This window comes from Pelophylax lessonae (assembly GCF_965119305.1).
Source record: "Pelophylax lessonae genome assembly, chromosome: 10".
Classification (NCBI taxonomy): domain Eukaryota; kingdom Metazoa; phylum Chordata; class Amphibia; order Anura; family Ranidae; genus Pelophylax; species Pelophylax lessonae.
Genome location: NC_138777.1, coordinates 201,586,213 through 201,610,798, shown reverse-complemented (window position 1 = coordinate 201,610,798; position 24,586 = coordinate 201,586,213). Strand labels below are relative to the sequence as shown.

General features: G+C 44.0%; 1 protein-coding gene across 1 annotated transcript in view; it reads right to left on the bottom strand.

Annotated features, from left to right (window-relative positions):
• Window positions 1–245: 245 nt before the first annotated feature.
• The window catches only part of TANGO6 (transport and golgi organization 6 homolog), a 121,503-nt gene continuing 97,162 nt past the window's right edge, over window positions 246–24,586 (bottom strand). The window contains exon 18 of the mRNA XM_082270386.1: window positions 246–624. Coding sequence (XP_082126512.1) covers window positions 448–624 — 177 coding nt within the window. The 3' untranslated portion in view covers window positions 246–447. The remainder of the gene's footprint in view (window positions 625–24,586) is intronic.

Sequence of the window (24,586 nt, the reverse complement as noted above, 5' to 3'; positions counted from 1 at the left end):
ATAACGCCAACTGTTTTTCATGGCGCAGGTCATTGTCTCCCTGGTAGGGGCCCCAGTGCATTACTTTGCCCTAGGCCCAGAATGCTGTTAAGGTGGCAATGTCCAAATGGGGGCACTTGTTCCAGTGACAACTTCCTAAAAGGATAACTACTTCATTTTGGGAGGACTTCCTCTAATTTCCTCTTGTGTCTACAGGACAGGAAGGAATGTGGAAAAAAAAAAAAACTGATGTAAAAAATCTGATGTTATTTTTACCCTTCTTTATTCTATCCAAAATGGCAAAAAACGTTGGCTTTATATATACTTAAATCTACACATCACTGGATCAGCCAAGGAACCAGCAGTTTCAGAAGGCGAGCTCCGCAAGGCAGTCTCTCTAGAGAGGGTCCACTAAAAAGTCTTAAATGTTTTCTTTTTCTGGTGATAATTCCAGATGAGCTTCATGTCTTATGGTAAAACAACAATTTTCTTCTCCAGCTTCTGTGGTGGGAAAAGATAAGCTCTCATGATGGTGTCCAGTTCCTCCAGGCCTAGCTGGGCATGAAGAACCGACACAGAGTCCGACTCACACTGAACTACAAACTTGAGCAGGCGGTACAGCTCCAAGAGAACATCACGCAACACCTAGAAGAAGAGAGAGGAGGAAAATTTTGGTAAGATATGTCTACTGGAAATTCTCATTGTCTACAACAACGTTCTGTCTTGGCTCTTCATTAAAGGAAACTTGTCATCAGAGAAACACGGAAGCAGCCACAGTTGACCTCTCCCATGGAAAATGCTAACTGTCTGGCTTTCCTGCTTACCCTCCGGCTTTAATTCTTTGAATAACTGACCTAAAAAAAGCATTTGGGTTAAAAATATGTCAATCCAACAATTCATATTCCTGATATGTGCCTGCTGTACCATGTACTTGTATGAAAAAATCTCCTGCTCTCTTTATAGTGCTTCCTTTGAGAAAAAAAAAATCCCTGGTGTTCCTGCCAGTCCCCACATTAGGCCTGAGAGCATAGTGTGGTCAGTTTTCTAGCTATGCTTGGAACTCAGCCTGCTCTCCAATGATCAGACGTGTCCTGACAAAGCCCCCCCCCCCCACACTGCACAACCCTTCACTGGAAAGATCAGTGTGCTGCTAATCGCCCCCCCCCCCTTCTTTTATGCAGCCGAGAACAAAGAGAATATGGTCAATTATAAAAAGTAATAGGGGAAAAAAGGTGTCCATAATGCTTTTTATTATATTGCCTTTAATTACTATTTTAAACTGAACAGATTGTTTTACAAGGTGAGGGTTTACAAACCATGTAATGACTCCTGACCTGCATCCTACTTCCAGACAAGAGTCTCAAAAAGTATTCAAGCCAGAGGGCCACGTTAATAACCAGGTAACTAGGATTATAAAGCGAGGTCTACATGGACAGCTTTGTATTTCAGGCTTACTTTGAGGGCTCGAAAAAAAAACAATGAATGCAGATACAGGTTTATTACAAGAAACACAATTAAATGTATTTTTAAATGCAAATAGTGAAAATACATGACTTAGACATGGTATCTGATGCTGGCCATACACTATACAAAAAAATCAAACGAAATTCTATTGTTTTGAAACCTTTGGCCGATTTTCTGATAGTGGATGACGAAAAAAGAATCAGTTTTAAATTTTCAGCCCCGAAAATTTGAGTGAAAATTTTGAAATATTTTTTCATTGAATCAACGAAATTCGTAAAGTTAGTGGCTTTCTCGCACGGGAAAAAACGTTTGATTTTTCATGCACAGGTGCAAGAAAACTGTAACCTCGAAGTAAACAAATTTGTGATAATGTAACATACATTTTTCACGGTTTCTCAGTCCATTGTCGTCTTCTAGTTTTCGTCTCCTGAGCCTGTTGTATTGCCATGATACCAAGCACTAAGATCTGCCAATTTTCGGCTTGTTAGTATGGTGCTTCCGACAACCGACTGACTTTTCGGCCGAAAAAATCCTGGTGTGCAGGCTATAATTTTTGTCGACCGTCAAAACACGTCCGATTTTCGTCTCATTAGTACAGATTTCGATGGGGAAAAATATTATGAGCAAGACTAGGCATGCTCAGAGATGAAAGAACACAAAGAAAGCAATCCGACACATGACATCACTTCTGAAGTAGAATTCTGTCACTCTGAACAAAAGACGGACGACCGGTCGGCGGAAATTCGTTTCGTGTTTACGAGGCTTAACAAAGCGGATATAAACGATAATGAAGAGGGACAGAAAGATCTGTCCACAACAAACGTATGGTACACCAAGTGGGCATAAATGGAACACATGTGAAAAGGTCAATTTTATTTCAAAATTTCTCTTCCAATGTGACCAAATCGAATGATAAACCGGTTAATTTATGTCCATTGAATGTTTCTCTTTTGAAATTTGGTCGCTTCATGATCGTGGTATCTTTAGCCCTTCCAAAAATTCTTTTGTTTATCAAAATTGCTATTGTCCGATTTTTCAAATGGTGTATGGCCAGCTTGACTCTTGTTTTCCCCTTGCATGGCAGCACTAAGACTGAAGGAAGGAGGAGCAGAACCCATCAGATGTGCTGCATACACATCTACTGACAGAGAAGATGCAGACAGGAGGGGAGAGCAGAGGGATGATCTCAATCACTACTCTTTAATGGTCATTATTACAGGTTGAGGACAGGCAGGGGACCTAGTTATTTTGCTTAAAGCGGAGTACCGCCTCCCCCTCCAAAAATTAAAAGTCAACAGCTACACGTACTGTAGCTGCTGACTTTTAATATTAGGACACTTACCTGTCCTGGAGTCCAACGATGCAGCTGATGTTTCCATCGGCTGTCGGGTGCTGCCGCTGCCATTGTTGGTCAGGGAACCCGGCAGTAAAGCCTTGTGCATGTGCAAAGCGCATGCCTACTGGCTCGGCGGCGGAGGAGGGTGCCGAGCTTCCGAGGGAGGGCGCCGCATCCTGGAAGTGGGGAAGGGTATCTGTCAAAAACAGGTACCCGTTCCCCCCTCCCCCCTGAAAGGTGCCAAATGTGGCACTGGAGGGGGGGGGGAGGAAACAAAAGAGTGGAAGTTCTACTTTTGGGTAAAACTCCGCTTTAAGTGCAGTAAAGAGCAGTCAGGTCACCAACCCGGATGTGCTGCCTGGCAAGGCTGTGAAAATCTCAGGACTAACCAGATGGAAATAGGAGTCCTTTGGTAGGTAGACATGAAAGCCCCCCAATTTCTGTCCTCTCTGGCTCTAAATAGAGGTTCACATTTTCAGGTTTGCATTGTACAAATCTTGGCTCTCTCTCACAGTGTCTATTACCACACCTATTCTCTGCTGACATCCATCATAGGAACTTCTTTCAAGAATTTACTCCTCTTATCAGATAATGACATTTCCTAGACTACCAGTCATTACTCCATTTGGAACAGATTTGATGCGTTGTTATGGAAACCGGAGTGAAGGCTTCAACCTGTGACTATGACAACTGATTAAGAAACTATATTTTAAAGTGATGGCAACATCTAGTGACACACACACTACTGGTATTACCTGGAAGACTGAGGCTTTTAATTCTCACAATTCCAGCTTCTACTATATTGTATTTAACAATGGAAAAAAATGCTGGGGTCAGCTTGAGACATGAAACCATCTAACTATTAGGCAGCATGAAAATTCACATGAAAAACCAGCACCCCTCGGACTTGAGGGAGGGCGGGGCCCGGAAGTAGCCATGTGAGTGTGCTCAGCTAGGCTCTCAGCGGTGGCGTGCACCTCTCCCTGCTCGATCTTACATGGAGGTTGAATCCATGCCAGCCGCCAAGGAGGGATAGCGGTCTACTAAGCCACGGACAAGCCGCTCTTCTAGGAAGGTCCCACGGAGCGAGTGGAGAAAGGAGGTAGCGGTAGAGGGCGGGCCAAGAGGAACGGATCGGCGGGCTTCCCCGCGGGATCGGTAAACCCTGAACGGCACCGTCATCCGCCTGCTGCTTCCACCAAGCTCCGCCCTGGTAGTGAAGGGACCTAGAAGCGCAAAACGGAAGGCTCTAGACCGGGAAGGTCGCGCCGGCAGATCAGCCAGGTACTATCAGCAGAGTGGAGGGAAGGAGAACTCTGAGGCTATCTACCGCGGCGGACCCCAGGAGGACCTTGGAAGGGTCCACAAGAGGAGCTGCAGTGCCCTGGTAGACACGACCCCTCTAAAAACCCTGGCAAGCTCGTTTTAAAAGCTGCAGCACTAAGAGGATAAGTAAAGCAGACAGGAGAAAGTCGGCTGGTAAAATTGGATCCTCGGGAGGGATCGGGTCCCGTGAGTACTGTGATCTGTGTACTGTGGAAATTAAGGCAAAGTAATATGTTAAGTGTCACTGCGGTTATGGGCTTTACACTTTAAATGGAAGGGGAATGAATCAACATAGGCTAATATCTGAAAGAGTCTGGTTAAAACTCTAGCGGCTAGAAATTGATCTTTCTGGAATTATTTGGTGGTATATCAAGAGAATAAAGGCCCTCACACGGCTAGTATAAGAGAAAGACAGGAAAGGAAAGGATGACCCTCACTAAGAGAAGGAAAGGAAGGAAAAATACAGAAAAGACAAATACTAGCAAGCTGGAAGGTGAAATTGGTCGTTTTTTTACCAATAGCCAGAAATCGGCCGAAGGCGCAAAAATGGCATCAGTAAGCCCAGAAGCTAGTGACCGGCCTAACTCTTTGCTTACTTCCCCTAATTCAGAGAATAGTGTAAATAGCCCAGGATCTAGAAAAGGAGAGTCGTCAGCTCCAAGTACCCCTACACAGACTTCCACACAGATGTCTGAACTTAAAAAAATGCTACAAGTTTTACCAACAAAAGCTGACATTGAAAAAATGATAACTAGGCTGGAGGAAAAACAGCGTCAGGAACTACAAGGAGTCAAAAAAGATTTACAAAAAATTAAAACTCATTTAGCAGAACAGGAGGCCTCCACAAGCCAGATAAAAGAAAGACTTGTAGCATTAGAGGTAAAAAGTGACATCCAGAGAGAAATGGAAGATATAATACAACTGCAACTTGAGGACATAGAGAATAGGAGTCGTTGCAGTAACCTGCGATTGCGGGGGATACCGGAGTCGGTGAGTAGTGAAAAACTGGAAGGAATAGCGACAGGGATCTTTAAACAAGTTTTGAAGGAAAAATATCCGGAAAACTTCGAAATTGAGAGGATTCACAGAGCCCCCGGCCCCAGAAGAACAGATCTAATGAGACCAAGAGATGTGATTTGCAGGATACATCGCTATATGCATAAGGAACTTTTATCGAGAGCAGCATGGGAAACTAGGGATTTATTGGTGGAAGGAATGCCAGTGAAAATATATTCAGACTTATCCAAAGGGACGCTACGGAGAAGAGCTCTTATAAGACCCCTACTAGATTTGGCGAGGAAGGCGGGGTGTACATATAGATGGGGTTTCCCCTTTTCCGTGACATTTAGTAGAAACGGCCGTTACTTTAACCTTAAAACTTATCAAGATAGAGGGGCCTTTTTCCGATTCATAGAGTCGGACCCAATAGAGGTGATAAACTGGTTAGGTCGAATCTCGGGGGAAAGAGGCACGGAGTTTTCACAACAGCAAGAAGAGAGAACAAGAAAGAGAGGAGTAGACCCTGAAGAACTGTAATAACTAGGGAACTCCTCTGAGTGTTCTAAGTACTATGGCTTGTCCATCATTTTTGTCCGAATGTCTGGAGGATCAATGTCCCTTTAAAATTGTATTTCCTCCCCCCCCCCCCTTTTTTTTTTTTTTTTACACTTGAAAGAGGGGTTTTTTAGATCCTCCCCTGTGTCTGGTTCACATAAGAGAAAAATTTCTCCCCCCTTTTTTTTTTTTTTTTTTTTTTTCGCACTTGAAGGAGGGGGTTTATAGATCCTCCCCTGTGTTTTGATTACATAAGATAAAAAATTTTTCCCCTTTTTTTTTCTTTTTTTTTTCCTGCACTTGAAGGAGGGTTTTTTTAGATCCTCCCCTGTGTTTTGACCACATAAGATAAAAATTCTTTCCTTTTTTTCTTTTTTTCTTCACTTGAAGGAGGGGTTTTTTAGATCCTCCCCTGTGTTTTGATCACATAAGATAAAAAATTTTCTCCTTTTTTTTTTTTTTTTTTTTTTTTTTTTTTCTTTTTCCACTTGAAGGAGGGGTTTTTTAGATCCTCCCCTATGTTTTGATCACATAAGATAAAAATTTTCCCTTTTTTTTTTTTTTATTTATTTATTTATTTATTTATTTTTTTTTTTTTTTCCTTCCCCCCCCTCTTCGACTTAGCACACTTGTATTATGTAACATATTCTGAATATTTGTAGTATATTGTTTTAAACAGCTGGCGCAAGAGCCTTGAGAGATTCTGCTGTATAGATATGTTATCATCTAGTGGTAATTTTTCTTTGTTTTTTTTTTTTTTTTGCTGTTTTCTTTTTAGGGAGTGGGAGGGGGGGCTGGACGTGGGTGGGGATGGGAGGGAGAGGGAGAGGGAAACCAGAGGTGGACACAAGTATAGGGTGGTCTCACCTGAGGCTATAAGGCTAGCCGGGCACTGGGGTCCCTCCCCTTTCCCCCACCAACTCTCGCCTATTTCCCATTGCCCTCACCTAACGGAGGGGGGGGGGGGCGGGGTGAGGAAATGTGATGAGATCTGGGGGAAACCCCTATATATAGGATAATAAGAGGAAGAGAGTAATACGAACTGTTACATATCGGGATTTGGGGACATTGAAGGGACGAGGAGATAGTATGGGGGGGCGGAGGGAGAGGGGGGAGGCAGTTAAGTGTCCCCACCCTCTGCCTGCCATGGGTGGGGGGGGGGTGGGGGAGAGAGGAGGAAAATATATATATTTTTTTTTTTTTTTTTTTCTCTCTCACTTTAAGGATGGTTCCTCTTTTTTTTTTTTTTTTGGACCTCCCTTATATTTTGATTGCACAGATCTAGAATATTAAGTCCCTTTTTTTTTTTTTTTTTTTTTTTTTTTTTTAACTTTCTTCTGCTCTCTCCACTCCTCTGCTCTCTATCCCCCCCCCCTTCAGGTTGTAATTATAGCTTGTATCCCTAGGCGGGAGACGGGGGTAGGGGGAGGCTTTACTTGGAGTGAGGGGAAATTGGCTTGGGCTTTACAAATTAAAAGATCGAAGATAGATCGAGCGGGAGGGGGCGCGGGAGAGCCCGCAGGGGAACACTCCGGGGCATATCGACCCACGGAGAAAGTCACACAGGTGGCACCCATAAAGTGCCGTGTGAAATAGGGATAAAATATTTATCCAAGGTGACGGGAGAGAGAAGCGGTCCTTAGGGTAGGACTGGTATCTCTTACACGTCATTAGAGGGAGAGGGAAGGGGTGGTTTTTGTTTTTCTCTGTATTTAGTGATCCACGGCTGTCGATGGAGGATTTAAAAATTGTGTCATATAACGTTAAAGGGTTAAATGTACCAGAGAAAAGACATATGCTAGTGACAGATTTGAGACGTTTGCACACCAGTGTGGCTTTCATACAGGAGACACATTTCAGGACAGATAAACTACCTTTTTTAAAAAATAAACACTTCCCATATGTATATCATTCTACGTACTCAAAATCGAAGTCAAGGGGGGTATCCATATTAATAGCAAAAGAGATTCCATGGACCCTTCAAGATAGTGTTCGGGACCCTGAGGGGAGGTTCCTATTTGTCAAAGGATTATTTGGCGATATACAAGTTACAATGGCAACGGTGTACGCACCGAATAACCGACAAGATAGGTTCATATATAGAACTTTAGGTGAACTAGTAAATTTTACGGAAGGCCAACTAATTATAGGTGGGGATTTTAATGTTCCTATGTCACCAAAAATGGATACTTCATCAGGGTCCTCAACACTTACAGGGGGAATGAATAAAAGGATTTTAAAAGCTTTACATGAGGCCCAATTGATTGAGGTTTGGCGCCTGCAACATCCATCCGAAAAGGATTACACATTTTTCTCTATACCACACAAGAATTACTCCAGAATTGATTTTTTTTTTATACCACACGGGCAACTTCAGGCAGTGAAAGAAACCGGAATAGAAAGTATCACGTGGTCCGACCACGCACCTATAACGCTAATATATAGCCTAGGAATAAACTCTACTCAGAGGGGGAATATGTGGAGGCTAAATGAGAGCTTATTACAGAAAGAGGAGATATTAAAAGAAGTAGAGGAAGAGATGAAAGCCTTTTTTGAGATAAATGATCTGCCTAGTTGTAGCATAGGAACGTTATGGGAGACTCATAAGACAGTGGTTAGAGGCATTTTTATTAAACACGGCTCACGTATTAAGAGGGAAAGGAATAAACAGCTGTCACAACTTGTGGAAAAACGTAGGACCCTAGAGATAGAGCATAAACAAAGCGCAGAAGACAAAACAATAGCAGAATTAAAATCAGTCAGAAGGCAAATAACAGACTTACTACAGTTTAAAGCGAAGGCCGCAATACAAAGAGGGCATAAGCTAAATTATGAATCTGGTAACAAATGTGGAAAAGTGTTGGCTAGATCCATACAAAGACAGAAATCAAGGTCATATATTCCCCATATAACTACAGCAAAAGGTATTAAGAAATCCTTACCAGCACAAATACTGGGGGAATTTGAAAACTATTATACTGCATTATACAATTTAAAAGAAACGTCACCTAGGCAAAAAGATATGGAAAGTTATTTAGCTCAATCACAACTTCCCAAATTAAAGGAGGAGGATAGAGAATATCTAGAGACTAAGATCACCATTGAGGAGATACAACAAACACTAAAAACAATGAAACAGGGGAAGGCTCCTGGCCCGGATGGCCTGACAACAAGCTATTATCAGACATTGATCCATATCTTAGGTCCCTATTTGGAAAAATTGTATAATGCAACAGATGTAGAGGGTAAGCTGTCTAGGGACACGCTTACAGCTCACATTTCACTAATATTAAAAGAAGGGAAGGACCCAGCACAATGTAGTAGTTATAGACCCATATCTTTGTTAAATGTAGATCTAAAGCTGTATACTAAAATCTTAGCAAATAGACTAGCAAGATCCCTCCCGAGCATAGTGCAGCTAGACCAGGTTGGCTTCTTAAGATCGAGGGAAGCAAGAGATAATACTACAAGAATATTGAATATTTTACAAGTAGTGAAGGAAAAAAAAATCCCTTGTGTAGTCCTCAGCACGGACGCCGAGAAGGCATTCGATCGTGTGGGATGGCCCTTTTTGTTCTCGGTGCTTGGTTACATTGGCTTAGGAAAGGTCATGCTGGACAGAATAGCGAGAGTATACACAGAACCAACGGCAAGGGTGAAAGTTAACGGGCTCCTGTCAGAAGCTTTTCCGGTAAGCAATGGTACAAGACAGGGCTGCCCATTGTCGCCCTTGCTATTTGCTCTGACAGTGGAACCTTTCTTGTGTAGGGTTAGATTTAACCAAGATATCGAAGGAATAAAAATAAAGGGAAAGCAATACAAGATAGCTGCATATGCAGATGATCTTCTATTTTCTTTGTCGAACCCGGGAATCTCGTTGCCAAACCTGATTCAGGAGTTCAAAAAATTTAGGACCATGTCGTATCTAAAGATTAATTATGGAAAATCAGAGGCAATGGGGGTGGGGATGCCAACGAACCAAGTTAACCTGTTGAAAAGCAATTTTTGCTTTAAATGGAAAGACGAAGCAGTAAAGTATTTAGGGACATATATACCGGCAAAGTTATCACAAGTTTATGACTTAAATTTTCCACCCTTGTTGAATATGACCAGGAAATTATTGGAACAATGGCAGGGAGGGTTGCATTCCTGGTTTGGTAAATGTAATCTATTAAAGATGATGATCTTACCAAAATTCCTCTACCTGATAAGAGCATTACCAGTGAAAGTCCCAAGGGCCTTTTTTAAGGCAACACATTCCCTATTTCTGAAATATATATGGTCTTATAAAAAATCTAGAATAGCGCGTAGAACTTTATCCTTGCCAAAGGAGAGGGGCGGGTTGGCAATCCCAGACGTTTACATATATTATCAGGCAGCTCAGGTGAGCAGAGTACTAGACTGGTGGCATCAATCAGAAAATAAAGTATGGATACAAATTGAACAGGCACAAACGGAAGTAGACCTAAAAAGGGCTTTGTGGTGTTATGAATCCCTGCCCAAGGACCTGAAACAACACCCAATAATTGGCAACACACTTCGAGTATGTACACAACCAAGCACATATAATAAATTGACAGAGAAAGAGTCACCTTTGTTCCCAATTCTGGGGAATCCCCAGTTTACCCCAGGTCTAGATACTAGACAGTTCCCAACATTGAGGAAAAGGAAGCAGGAACAAGCCTCGTCTTTTGTAATACAAAATAAATGGCCCACAGTAAACCAACTGGTGGATAGAAACGGACCATTTGATATATCCTTTTGGCAAGCGGTCCAATTACATCACTACTTGGTCTCAATATCAAACCCGGGTAGCTATGGTAGAAAACTAACGAGATTTGAAAATTACTGTGTAAAATCAGAGAACATATCACGCACACTATCGGTTGCCTATGATATGCTAATAAATCCAGAGGAACAACCGCAGCTCCCGTGGGTGGCAAAGTGGGCAAGAGATTTGGCAATCGATTTGTCGGGGGATCAGGTCCAGAGGATATTGAAACTTGCTTTTAAGACAGCTAGATGTACGAAGATTCAGGAGCTAAATTATAAGGTCATAACAAGATGGTACATCACACCCAAGAAAATACATACTTGGTTTCCGAGAGAAACAAATAATTGCTGGAGATGTAGGAAAGAAATAGGCACGGTGTTCCATATCTTCTGGTCCTGTCTTGAAATAAAGCCATTCTGGGCGGGAGTCAGGAATATTATACAGAAATTCACGGAACATAAGGTGGAGGAGGACCCGGGGTTTTTTTTGCTACATCTATCAGATATACCGGTAAAGAGATATGAAAGTTCTATCATCCCCTTCCTGGTTAATGCGGCTAAAGCATGCATTCCAGGCAACTGGAAGAAAACACAACCACCCGCATTAGCAGAATGGATAAATAGAGTAGAAGAAATGAGAAGAATGGAAGAGTTAATTGCTTTTTCACAAAATAGACAGGAGAAATACAAAAAAATTTGGGAGCCATGGAACCACTTTATGGTTTCTGAAGAGGGTAATAATATGTTATAGGACAAGTTAGGAAGAATAGATCTGAGGAGAAGATGACTTCTCCTAATCGACAGCCGTGGTTCATAGGGGTTTAGAATTTTTTTTTTTTTTGGGGTGGGACGGGAAAGGGGAAAAAAAAGTGGGAAAAAATACAGGATTATAGGATAAATAAGATATAAAAAAAAAAAGGAAGTAATGATAACTATTGTAATAGAGATGGCTTTTTATGCTGAAATGTTACATGTTTGCATTGTCGGAAAATCCTGAATAAAATTCATATTTGAAAAAAAAAAAAAAAAAGAAAAACCAGCACCCCTCATGGGTGAATCTCAAAAATATTATTTGATGAGATTCCATTTTAACTGCTTCAGGACCCCCCACTGCAGTTATACTATACGGTCCTGCTGCACTGGATCACTCATATGTACGTGATCTTGAACGTCCAGGTAGGGGGTGCGCATGAGGCTGTGCGGCCATTTGCGACAGCACAAGCTGATCAGCAGGGCATGGCCAATGACAGAAGAGAGCCCTTTGTAGATAAACAACACATGGCTCTCTACTGGCAGCAGAGATGTGCCCTTTTTTTTCTCCCTGCAAAGAAGGAGCAGGGAGCAAGGACCTGCACATTGGTTAATCAATACAGCACACAGTAAACATTGTTAGGCACACATTTAACCCCTTGATCGCCCTAGATGTTAACCCATTTACAGCCAGTGTATATTATTAGCACTGATCACGGTATTCATGGCACTGGTGATGTCAGAGGCAGTTAGGCCCCTTTCACATATGCGGACCGTTAAAATCCGCCTGTCAGTTTTTCAGGCAGATCTGAACGGATGCCCCATGCATCTCTATGGGGCAGCGGATGTCAGTGGAGGCATGTCCACTGACATCTGATCCAATCATATCCTGTCCCTCAAATCCGGACACATGGAAACCCTATTTTCCATCCGTCTGGCGGATCGGATCGAATGAGAACGGACAGGCGGTCCCTTTCTCATCCGATTCCCCCATAGAGGACAGTGGGGATCTGACACCTGTGCAGAGACGGAGCTATCATCCGCCTGCTCAGCGGGGATCGGCAGATCGATCCCCTGCTGAGCAGAACGGCTCTGTCGACAGAACGGAGCCGTGTGAAAGGGGCCTAAGTCAGATCCTCCCCCAGGGACAGTTAATGTCAGATTTCCCGCTGCACTATCGCAGCTTCATTATAAGTCGCTGATTACCCACATTAGCAGTAAATAAAAATTATATTTTTATAAATTATATAATTTCACACAAACCAATCAATATACACTTATTGGGATTTTTTTTTTTACCAAAGTCATGGAGCAGAATACATTCTGGTCATAATTTATAAAGACATCTGGATTTTTTTTTGTACACTGGATAGGTTTTATAGCAGAAAGTAAAGAATTTTGGTTTTTTTTTGCAAAATTTTCAGGCTTTTTTTAATTTATATCTCAAAAAATAAAAATTTCCTTTGCTCCCCTCACTCTTGGCCTTAGTCTTTCTTCCTGTTTTTCCTCTCCTGATCCTACTCTTTTCCCTCCTCTCTTTCTCCTTTCGGATCAGGTTGCAGTAATTGCACCTATGTTTTTTGGATGCACAGCATCATGGCCCCATGCTTCTTTGAGCTCTACACACCTAGTTAATTTTCCAGTCTTTCTACTACTAGGGGCAGAGCTGACAACACAATGATTGTAAACAGATGACAGGTAGATTGCCAACTTGTCAGCCATTTCTCAAATCAAAGATCAGAGAAGCAATGAGAATGAAAAGGCTTAGGAAAATCCAAGGCTCCTCCCTGGCTCTGATGTGCCCTATGACACAGCCAAGGGGAGACCAAAGTATTTCCCTCACTCTGCTGGGCTCTGCTCTGAGTGTCTATCTGGTGGGTGAATTTTATAAAGGGGTAGGGGTAGAGGTTTGCACTGGAAGGGGGGTATTTTTACTTGTGGGGCTGTGTGTTACTTACTTCTGACCCCTGAACTCTACTTTAATACTTTTGATCTCTGATCTTTGTGTAACTTACGTCTCATCCCTGTACTCTGCATTACACGCTACTGACCTTCAATATCTGTATTACTAATTCCTGACCCCTGCACTCTGCATTACTTACATCAGACCGCTTCACAGTGAATCATGAGACTTCTGACCCCTGCGCAGTGTGGTACATACTACTGACCTCCACAACACTCTTGCACTCAGCTTTGCTTACTACTGACCTTTGAACTCTGCTTCGCATACTCCTGACTCCTAAACTCTTCAAACCTTCCTGTTTAATGGGGCTTTGCTAAAAAATCTCTTAAACCTAAAATAAAAAAGGTGCTCTGTAACCTGGTGATCTTTAATGTCTTCCATGTTGTTAATACCTACCTTGTTCATTCTTCCATGTTGTTCCTTACCTCCACCTTGGGGTAAGGAAGAGCATGAAGCTAAATATTAGAGGATTAGGTACAGTCATCATTCGGAGGTTCAAAAAAGGTTAAATGAATCTTTAAAATTGGAACGAGTTATTGTAATTGACAGTGGCCTGCATTGTTCTTTTTTACACTGGTTGACTAGAACACAGTGGTCTCCAAACTGTGGCCAAGGGCATGATGAGGCCCTTGGCTTAGCTTTATCCAGCCCTTAGGGGACCATTCCCCCCACCGACACAAACAATGGGGCATTCTTCCTACCACTGGCACCAAAAATGGGGCACTACTACTCCATCTGGTATCAAATATGGGGCACAGTTTACTCCCACTGATGCCAAGACAATTTTTACCCCCACTGGCTACAGTCCGGTCCTCCTAAAGTCTGAAGGACAGTATTTTGGCCTTTTTGTTCAGAAAGTTTACAGACCTCTGGGCTAGAGCAATGGATCCAGTTTGTAAGCCTTCAAGCACACACAATTTTAGAAGTACAGGATTCCTTAGATGTCAGTGATCTCTGCAGGGCTAATGCGACACTTCCAGAGGTCAACTGCAGAGAATTTACAGCTAGGAGCCAGGACGATGGTATTGATTGTTAGCGGTTTCAAAAGGCAACTGCAGCTGACAGCAAAAAAACAGAAGATAAAGACGGATTCAGGTTGGCTGATGGGCAGATGTCACACCAAGAATGACAAGTTCATCCAAGAGAGATGGTTGATGTGCATCTGCAGAAAAATTAACATGCAAATGGAAATGTTTGGATAATTTACAGTTTACACCAGACAAGAAAAATGATGTATTTCTTCAGTGAATGGCTATGCAGCTGCAGCGTGTCAAGACAAGTTTGATCATTGGAGAGAACACCGAGTTCCCAGAATAGCTAGAGAACTGACCAGGATGTGTTCTCCTGCTTAGTGTGGTTAGTTTTTAATAGAAAAGTGGAGGGGCTAGCAGGGACACCAGGGATTTCACACAAAGGAAGCAATACAAAGAGAACAGGATACTTTCTCATACAAGTACACGGTACAGCAGGCACATGTGATATGAAGTGTTGAGGTAACAAACGCTTTAAGTTATATTTGCTAAAAAGCCACCCCCCATGTCATGCCAACTTTCTTCTCTTGTTGACTTGTGGGGGCATTTATTGAACAGTCCGGAGAAGAGGAGGCAGAAACACAACTGTAGTGCTGAGGCCTATGAGACCTACAGTGTTTACATCAGAGCAGCCAGCAAGTGCAACGGGAGCCTCCCTCCTTCCTCCCCGCATGTAGATAATAATTGTGTAATATAACAAATGTGTATACATAACTAATAAATGTATAAATGTCTACTAATGGTAAACCCAATCTTTAAACACTCATGCAAGCTGTAAAATTGTAAAAATGTCAAAAGTAATTTAAATATTTTAAAGCTTGCAGCTTTCATTAAAGTCACTGCTGAATCTGACCTTAATATCTGACCTTAAGTCCCTGTGCAAAGACTCCTTATAAAGTGACAATGGTCAGTCCTGGTCCCCCCGTTACATTGTCACTTTGTCACACATTGCGCTAATGCACACTACAAATTGCGGTGCAGACATACACTAGATTGTCAAAAGTATTGGGACACCTGCCTTTACACACACATGAACTTTAATGGCATCCCAGTCTTAGTCCGTAGGGTTCAATATTGAGTTGGCCCACCCTTTGCAGCTATAACAGCTTCAACCCTACTACTGGGAAGGCTGTCCACACGGTTTAGGAGTGTGTCTATGGGAATGTTTTTGACCATTCTTGCAGAAGGGCATTTGTGGGGTCAGGCACTGATGTTGGTCCAGAAGGCCTGGCTCACAGTTTCCGCTCTAATTCATTCCAAAGGTGTTCTATCAGGTTGAGGTCAGGACTGTGTGCAGGCCAGTCAACTTTCTCCATCCCAAACTTGCTCATCCATGTCTTTATGGACCTTGCTTTGTGCACTGGTCCAAATCACTTGATGAAGGGGGGATTATGGTTTGGGGTTGTTTCTCTGGGGTTGGACTTGGCCCCTTAGTTCCAGTGAAGGGAACTCTTAAGGTGTCAGCATACCAAGATATTTTGGACAATTTCATGCTTCCAACTTTATGGGAATGGTTTGGGGATGGCCCCTTCCTGTTCCAATATGACTGCACACCAGTGCACAAATCAAGGTCCATAAAGACATGGATGAGCGAGTTTGGGGTGGAGGAACTTGACTGGCCTGCGCAGAGTCCTTACCTCAACCCTATAGAACATCTTAAAGATGAATTAGAGCCGAGACTGCGAGCCAGGCCTCTTCTTCCAACATCAGTGCCTGACCTCATAAATGCGCTTCTGGAAGAATGGTCAAACATTCCCATAGACACACTCCTAAACCTTGTGGACAGCCTTCCCAGAAGAGTTAAAGCCATTATAACTGCAAAGGGTGGGCCAACTCAATATTGAACCCTACAGACTAAAGCTGGATACACACTATACAATTTTCTTTAGATTTTTTCCTTTAGACTTACCAAAACCATATAATATGAGGTCAGACCTAAACACTTTCAATTTGTATGCATTCAGGCAGGCCCTTGCACTACATATTTGAAGGTAAATCTAAAGGAAATCTACCAACAAAAAATGGATTTTTGTAAAATCTTACCGTAAAATCCTTTTCTCTTAGCTCATTGACAGACGTAGTCCTCGGTGATACAGCACCTTCGGGTTATGTTGCCTCCACAGGAGTAGGACTAGACAGGAAATAAAATGCTCTGGCCACACCCTAGGGGCAGTCCCAGAGGGTATATCCTCTCTCTCTCTCTGCCTCAGCAAATCAGTTATGTCATAAAAGCAGTCTTTAGAGAATTTAACCCAACCCAAAAAAACAGAGGGGCGGGTACTACGTCTGTCAATGAGCTAAGAGAAAAGGATTTTACAAAAATCCATTTTTCTCTATCGCTCATTGACAGACGTAGTCCTCGGTGATACAGCACCTTCGGGAAGTCCCAGAGCAGTATCACAAATGAGGGGTGGGAAAATGGAAATCAAATCCAAATCTAGAAGGCCCAACCGGTGCCAACTAGAAGTTTACAATGCTCCTCCTTAATGATGAGACTCAACAAAAAAATTTTCAAACAGAAAAAAACCCTCGAGGTAGACCACCGTTCTCCTCAAATTGCGGCCTGCAAAAACCTTGCGGCCAAATGAGGCATCCGCCGATGCCATCACATCAATTTTATAAAATTTTGTAAAGGTATGTACCGACGACCAGGTGGCCGCTTTACATACCTGGACCACTGACGCCTGATGGCGAAAGGCCCAGGAAGTACTGAGCGCTCGAGTGAAGTGCGCCCTAACAGGGAACGGAGGATTCCGACCCTTAATAGAATAAGCCTGTACCACCATCTGACTGATCCATGTAGATATGGTCGCGGCAGACACAGGCAACCCCCTTCAAGGGCTATCCGTGATCACAAAAAGTGAGTCAGTCTTACGAAAACCACTTTAGGAAGGAAGGATGGATTCGGAAGAAGAACCACCTTATCCCTATGAACCACCAGATCTGGGGAACGACAGGATAATGCGGCCAGTTCTGACACCCTGCGTAGAGAAGTAATGGCCACCAAGAAGGCCACTTTCTGGGAATGTAAGCAAGGGAATCTCCCTAATATCTTCAAAGAGAAGTTTCTGAAGAACCGACCACACTAAATTAAGATACCAGGCGGTAAGGGTGTGCGCACTGGCGGAGCCAGATGTCGCACCCCCTGGATGAAATTCCGCACCAAGGAATGATTAGCCAAAGGTTTCTTGAAAGAAGATTGCTAACGCTGAAAACCTGACCCTTGATCGTGCTCAAGGATAGTTTCTGCTCAACCCCTTGTTGCAGACAGACCAAAATTCGGGTCACCGAATAGGTCTGTGGGGGAAATCCAATAGATTCACACCATGCAATATAAGACTTCCATGTGCTGGAAGTCGCTTTCCTTGCTTTAACTGGAGGTAGGAATAACTGAAGCTGACACTCCCTTGTCCTTCAGTACCTGGGTCTCAATGGCCAGGCCATTAAGCCAGCGACTGTAAAGCAAGATGGAAGATCGGTCCCTGAGACCGCAAATCCTCCCTGAGAGGAAGTCTCCAAGGAGCGTCCGCGACTAGCCTCGCCAAGTCGGCGTACCAGGCTTGACGAGGTCAATCCAGAATTTCCAGAATAACTGGAATTCCCTCCACCTCTATCCTGCGAAGAAGTTCCCGCAGCAACTTGAGAGGATGGAAGGCATGCCGTAGCTGATACTGCCCCCACGGGGCGATCAGCGTTTCTGCTGCGTCCGCTAGAGGATCGTGGCGCGAGCTACAAACCTCCGCACCTTCCTGTTAGGCCAAGGTGCCAACAGATCCACATCCGGGATGTCCCAATGAAGGGACAGCTAGGGAAAAAACCTCTGGATGAAGAGGCCATATGCGATTGGATCCGAATCGGGCTGCTCTAGAGCTGCTCGATCCAGTAAATCAGACAAAATCTGATCGCTCTCAGTTCCGATACCCTTATTGGTAATCTGGATACTATCGGAAGAAATGACTTCCCCTGGTTGAGCATCGGAGACTTCCTGGTCCGCTCGCTCAACCGGATCCGATTGTCCAGGGAATCGGAATTCGGATTCCATTAAAAAAGAATCTCCTTCAGGAGAATTCGGGTATACGGTACTGCCTTTAAGAAGGCCACCATCAGTCCCAGCCAATTGACGGACAGCAACATCCGAATCGTTGACTGAACCTTCTGGAGTTTCCCAGCAAGGAGAAACTCTCTTGCCCAGGATGTATCCAACCTTAGGCCCAGATAGTTCAGTCTCCTGGTGGGAACCAGGGATGATCTTTGGGAAAGCGAAAAAACGCTGATGTCCTGCGATGATGGGGATATAAAGATAGGCATCCTATATGTCTATGGACGCCAGGAAATCTCTTTTATGCAGGGAGGCCACCACTGTACGGATGGACTCTATTTCTTCCCAAGTCCAGATTTGGACGCACCTTGCCCTCTTTCCTGGGCATTGTGAATAGGTTCGAATAGAACCCCTGAAACCGTTCAATGTTAGAAGGGCAGAATCGCACCGGTGGAAGTGATCGAAACTCGATCCTGTGTCCTCCAGAAACCGGTGAAGACATCCCCCCCCCACCCCAGAGATGGGTAGGGGCGCATCAGGCTATATTCTTCAGGCTTGGCTGAGCCGGACTCTTTGTTTACCCGACCAGCGCCCTTTGAAACCCCTCTAAAGGGGCTTTGGAGGGTTTCGCCTTATCGCCCGCCCTCGCGGAATGAACAACTCTATATGAGCAGAAAAGGAAGGTCCTCATTAGTTACGAGGTCTTTTTATCCTAACAGTCTGTGGCAAGACAGCAGGTGGTACCGTCTATCCTATAAAGAGGAATTCCTCAAACGGATAGCACCTAGCCATGCGTTTGGAAATAACAGGGGTTCGTTTCAAAACGACCCCATTTGGGTAAAGGAAAATCCTTCGCCCTTTTGGTAGGCTAACAAGTACCAAAAAGGAATCTCAGTCTCAGCTACCTCTGCCGGTGTAACCTCAAGACTAAAGGTTTCCCGGACGGACACAACTAGTGCATCCACCACTCTTGTGCTATGGCGGAGGCAGAAACATGCTCCTCACTGCTGAGGAGATATTACCCGAGACAACAGCCCCCTAAGAGGGACCTGCAATAGCATTGACCAGTTCCGAATCCGTATCTGAAGTATCTGATAAACAATAGGGGTAGGCGGGGGTCGCTACTTGACCCCCGTCCCTGACAGGCCACCTCCACCCGGGATACCAAAGACTTCAAAATTGCCGATAATGCATTAAAAACAAGTGGGGTACTGGAGGGTCCTGCGGCCACCTAGAGGGGATCAGGTGGGGATACCTATGCGGCAGGGTCAATTATACAAGACACTTGCCAGCGACAAAAAATGACAAAGTAAAAAAAAAATGTTTTTTTTTTTTTTTTTTTTTTGTGTCCCCCAGTCGCAACAGCGCCCCTCAGTGTTACCTGCCTTTTTGGACCCCACAGAGAGAGAGACAGACCCCAAGGCTCATCCCTGATGCACAGAAGTTTTCATCAGCTTGCTCAGTGCTTGTCTTGTTACAGACAGGAAGTCTTTGGCCCTATTTCCTGGGTAAAAGAGGCGGCTCCGCCCCTTAACACGCCTGCCGGCTCCTCCCCCTGGCTCCATGAGGTGTTTGAGTCACCTCAAACATGGCCGCCCCCATGCTGGAGACACGAGGCTACACCAAAATGGCGGCCTCGTGCGATCTACCAGACAATGGCGGCGGCCTGCACAGAATAGCGGCATGTCTGCAGAAGGATTTCGGCCTCACAACCCTTCACCCTCATGGTGGTCAGCGTGGTCGGAGGTACCGGACCCTAGCGGGCCGTATGCGGTCCGCTGCTTAGCTGGAGGAATGATCTGGAATGCAGTATACATGTATAGACATCGCCCTGTGGCTACTGACAGGTAGGATACCTTATACTATCACAGTAAAGTTCTAGTACTGCCACTGACTACAATCATTTACACATCTTTACAATTAGATTGTCAGCTCCCAAACCAAGCCTCCTGGCTTCTTGTACACAAAAATCACACTCAATTAGGGGGATCTGTGACATGTTGTAGGATAGAGGGGAACCCATCCTTACCATTACAGAGAGGGGCCCGCGTTCACCACAAGACCCGTCAGGGGGAAAGGGGGAACATACTACTCACCATACCGGAACCAGGCGGGCGCCAACTCCTGACAGTACCCCTCTCCACCGAGGTAGGAGGGCTGTTGACCAATACGGGCGCCGTGACTCATGGTCTTTGGCGTTTCAGCGAGACATTTAACTCGCAGGGTCAGTCCCCGTCCAGTGGGACTATGTCGCGGCCGACCCAGCGCGGAGCTATGGCCTGCACGCGCTCGTAGGCTGAACTGGGGTGACCACTGGATCTCAACATCCAGCCCGTCGCCCAGTTCAGCTTTCTTGCTTGAAGATCTCACAGGAACACTGGAGAAAAAAAGCTGTCTTAAAAAATTCTTTTCTAAGAAAAAAATCCTGCCAGGACCGTAGATCCCAGCAAGGTATCTAGGTCCTTACTCCTGACTAGACAGAAAAAAACTGATTTGCTGAGGCAGAGAGAGAGAGGATATACCCTCTGGGACTGCCCCTAGGGTGTGGCCAGAGCATTTTATTTCCTGTCTAGTCCTACTCCTGTGGAGGCAACATAACCCGAAGGTGCTGTATCACCGAGGACTACGTCTGTCAATGAGCGATAGAGAAAGTTGTATTGTGTGTATTCAGCTTAAGCCTGGGATGCCATTAAAGTTCATATGTGTGTGTAAAGGCAGGCGTCCCAATTATTTTGACAATATAGTGTACATTGCTCAGGCGTGATCCCATGTTGTCACCATCAGGAAAACCACCCTGAGGAATGTCGCCCAACTATTACTTAAGGAAGGGTGCAAAGGGGCTGCAAGAAATCAGCAGCACTGAGATACAACAAGGAATGGAAAAAAGGCAAAGAGTATTATAAAAAAAATAAACCACACACACGTGACAATTGTTTATAGAAACAGACATGAGATAGCAGAAAAAGACCAAGTGGTCCATTGAGTCTTCCCCCATTTTGTCTTTCTTTTTTACTTGAGTATAGATCTATGTTTACGAAATAAACAAGATGTTATTCAGCTAGTGTTTAAATACTGAAAAAAAAAAAAAAATTTTCCCCTATGTACAATTTCTTAAAGTAGAACTATAGGCAACACTTTTTTGTTCTCATTTTGGATAGAGTAAGGGAGGGTTATAACCCCTGTCAGTTTGTTTTTTTGCCATCTGTGTCCTATTGCGGAGATTTCCCTCCACTTCCTGTTCTATAGCCAGAACAGGAAGAGAGAGGAAATCCCTGCAAATTAGGGAATTCCTTGGGGACCCCCGGGTCACCAGAACTAGTGTCCTTATTGGAACATCTCCCCTCTATTACTTTTTTGAGGACAACTGCATATTTTAAATGTCCTTTTACTTTTCACAAATAGATAGAGCGAAATCAATGCGGGGATGGGCAACGGCCAAAGACCACAATAAAAACTGGCAATCCAATCCACTCAATCCAAAACTAACAAAAAAAGTTTTTCCTTTAGTTATACTTTAATTGGAATATGTGGGCATGGATCAAAGGGATATATCCAAGAGGCCCTGGGACTTTAGAGTACTAAAGGGAAAAAAAGGTTGTCACTGGAAGAACGGACTGGCTCTGGTTAGGTGGCTCACATACAACCAGGGCTACCCTCCAATGGGCACACAGGAATGTCCTCATTGCTTAAACCACCTGAAGAAGCACAAGATTTATAAAGAAGCTTTAGTGATTCCTAAAAAAAAGCCAAAGCATATCTGGGGCATAACATGCTCCCCTTCTTTGTGGCTCAGTAATGTCTGCAAATGTTTAAATGGGCTCGTAGAAGTGGATGCCAGTGAAAGGTTATACTTAAGGCTCTTTAGGACCGGTGGTAAACTTACTGCTCTCTGAAAAGCGATCCATAGTAAATCTCCTTTGAGAAGACAATACAGGTGGTCCCTGGGTTACAAACAAGATAGGATCTGTAGGTTTGCTCTTATGTTGAATTTGTTTGTAAGTCGGAACGGGTAAATTTTTTAAGTGTAGCTCCAGCCAAAAAAACATTTTTAAGTTTGTTGGATAGCATAGGAAAGGATTAACACCTCTGTAAGGTTTGTTTCGCTGTCTATGTCCCTGTTCAGAAGAGATCACCTCCCTTTCTGTCCCTGTGACAACTGGATTTTGAGACTTTTTGGGTTGTTGTGGAAACAAGGATTGGTGATAAAGCTTCAGTGAGGAAACCTTTTTCCCATGAGAACTCTTCCAGGAGTGAATTTCCCCTCCTAGGGGTAGATTTCCTCTCACTTCCTGTTGTCTCTCTCCATTTTTAAGTACGAGCCGTTTGTAAGTCAGATGTTTGTAACCCAGGGACCGCCTATATAGCATAGCAGCAACTGACAGGCATTGGGGAGGCCCTTTCACTGCCTTTTTTTTTTTTTACTACTACCTTGCCAGGCTGTATTGTTAGACTTTAGGTGGCTGGGAGGGCAGTAACACCACAAGACAGCTGCCTGTTTTTACCACCCCCCAGCCTTCTGTGTGAAAGAGCCCTTCCTTGCTTACTTGCTAGTAAAGGAATCTAATTCAGCAGAATTATTTCAGTGAAACAGCTGCAACTAACCCTGACTATAGGTCAGGTCTGCGGCCTGGTTCACACCTGTTTGCAACTACCAGGTGCATTTTGCGTTTTTTCAATACACGTTTTTGATCCATTGAAGTCTATGGAACATAGGTGTGCGCACAGGGTGTGACAGGTGTACCTGGGCACACCCTAATTATCCTATGTGGGGCAGATTTCCCCCTGTTTAGACCCTAAAAATATTGGAAAAAAATAATTAAAAAATAAAACAAAAAAATAATAAAAAATATGATAATAAACAAAAATACAAACACCGTCCACTGCCCTACGGACACCGTCCACAGCGCTACGGACACCGTCCACAGCGCTACGGACACCGTCCACAGCGCTACGGACACCGTCCACAGCGCTACGGACACCGTCCACAGCGCTACGGACACCGTCCACAGCGCTACGGACACCGTCCACAGCGCTACGGACACTGTCAGTATGTATACACATGCACACACACATATGTGTTTGAGCTTTGGGGTGCACACCCTAATGCAATAGGCTGCGCACACCTATGCTATTGAACCAAAAAAACAGAAATAAGTCCCAGGCCCTTTCCAAAAAAATGCACAGATGTGAATGTGACCCACAGGTAACCATGTCAAATGGACTGTAGGGTGTCTCTGCAAAACTGAAAATGCACTAAAAAATGCATAGGTGTGAACCCTGCCTGACTAATAACTACGGCTCTCTACGTGGCTGCTACAGACCTGTTTAGTAAATAGGCTGAATACATTGACATACAAACGTCTCTATTAAATATAAAATCCTGGATTATGGTACAGCAAGTGGTTAAACATATGGAAGTCACATTAAACATTACTTTTAAAGTAATAACTGAAAATATGCACTCAATGAAATTCTAGCACTGCATAAAGGGCTAATTTGTATAATTTCGCAGTTGAGGTTACCAGGGAAATTAACGAGGGCTGGAGGGGAAGCAAGAGGCTTGCAGAACTCCTGCTGTTTTATAAGCAGAGTATATTATAGTACGGAAGGGGAATAAGAAGGATAAAACGGAAATCTAATACAGAATGGAGACCTCGTGCTTGAAATGCCGTTACAATAATCCGCAGTCAGAGAACGACTCCAAAATTCTGATCTCAACATTACAGAAACAGCCATGAAGACAGACAAGTTGTAATTGAAATAAAGAGAATCCACAGAAAATAAAAAAATGGTCTTTTATACTGCATTTAAAATATACATAAAAAGGCATGCTATCATCTGTAAGGCTCCTTTCACACGGGCTTTCCGATCCTGTCAGTTTTTCAGGTGGACCTGATCAGGTGCTCCATGTACCTCTATGGGGCAGCGCAGGCATATCCGCTCTGATCCTATCCGTGAAATCCGGAAGGATGGAAACCCTATTTTCCATCCGTCTGGAAAATCGGATCGGATGAAAACGGACAGGCGGTCCGTTTTCATCCGATCTCCCATAGAGGAGAGCGGGGATCTGACAGCTCTGTCTCTGCAAAGTAAGCGGAGATGGACCTGTCATCCGCCTGCTCAGCGGGGATTGGCGGATCGATCACCGCTGAGCAAAACGGAGTCCGCCGGGTGCACCGCCTGTGTGAAAGGGGCCTAATTTGGCAATATTGGTACTTTATTTATAATAAAAGAAGATGCCTCACGGTCTGAGAATGCTTCTCTTGTCTTATCTCTTGCTTTAGCCCCACTTCACACTGATGCAACATGCACTGCGACTTTGAGAGCATATAACGCATGAGAAGTCGTGCCCCATTTAGAGCAATGGAACT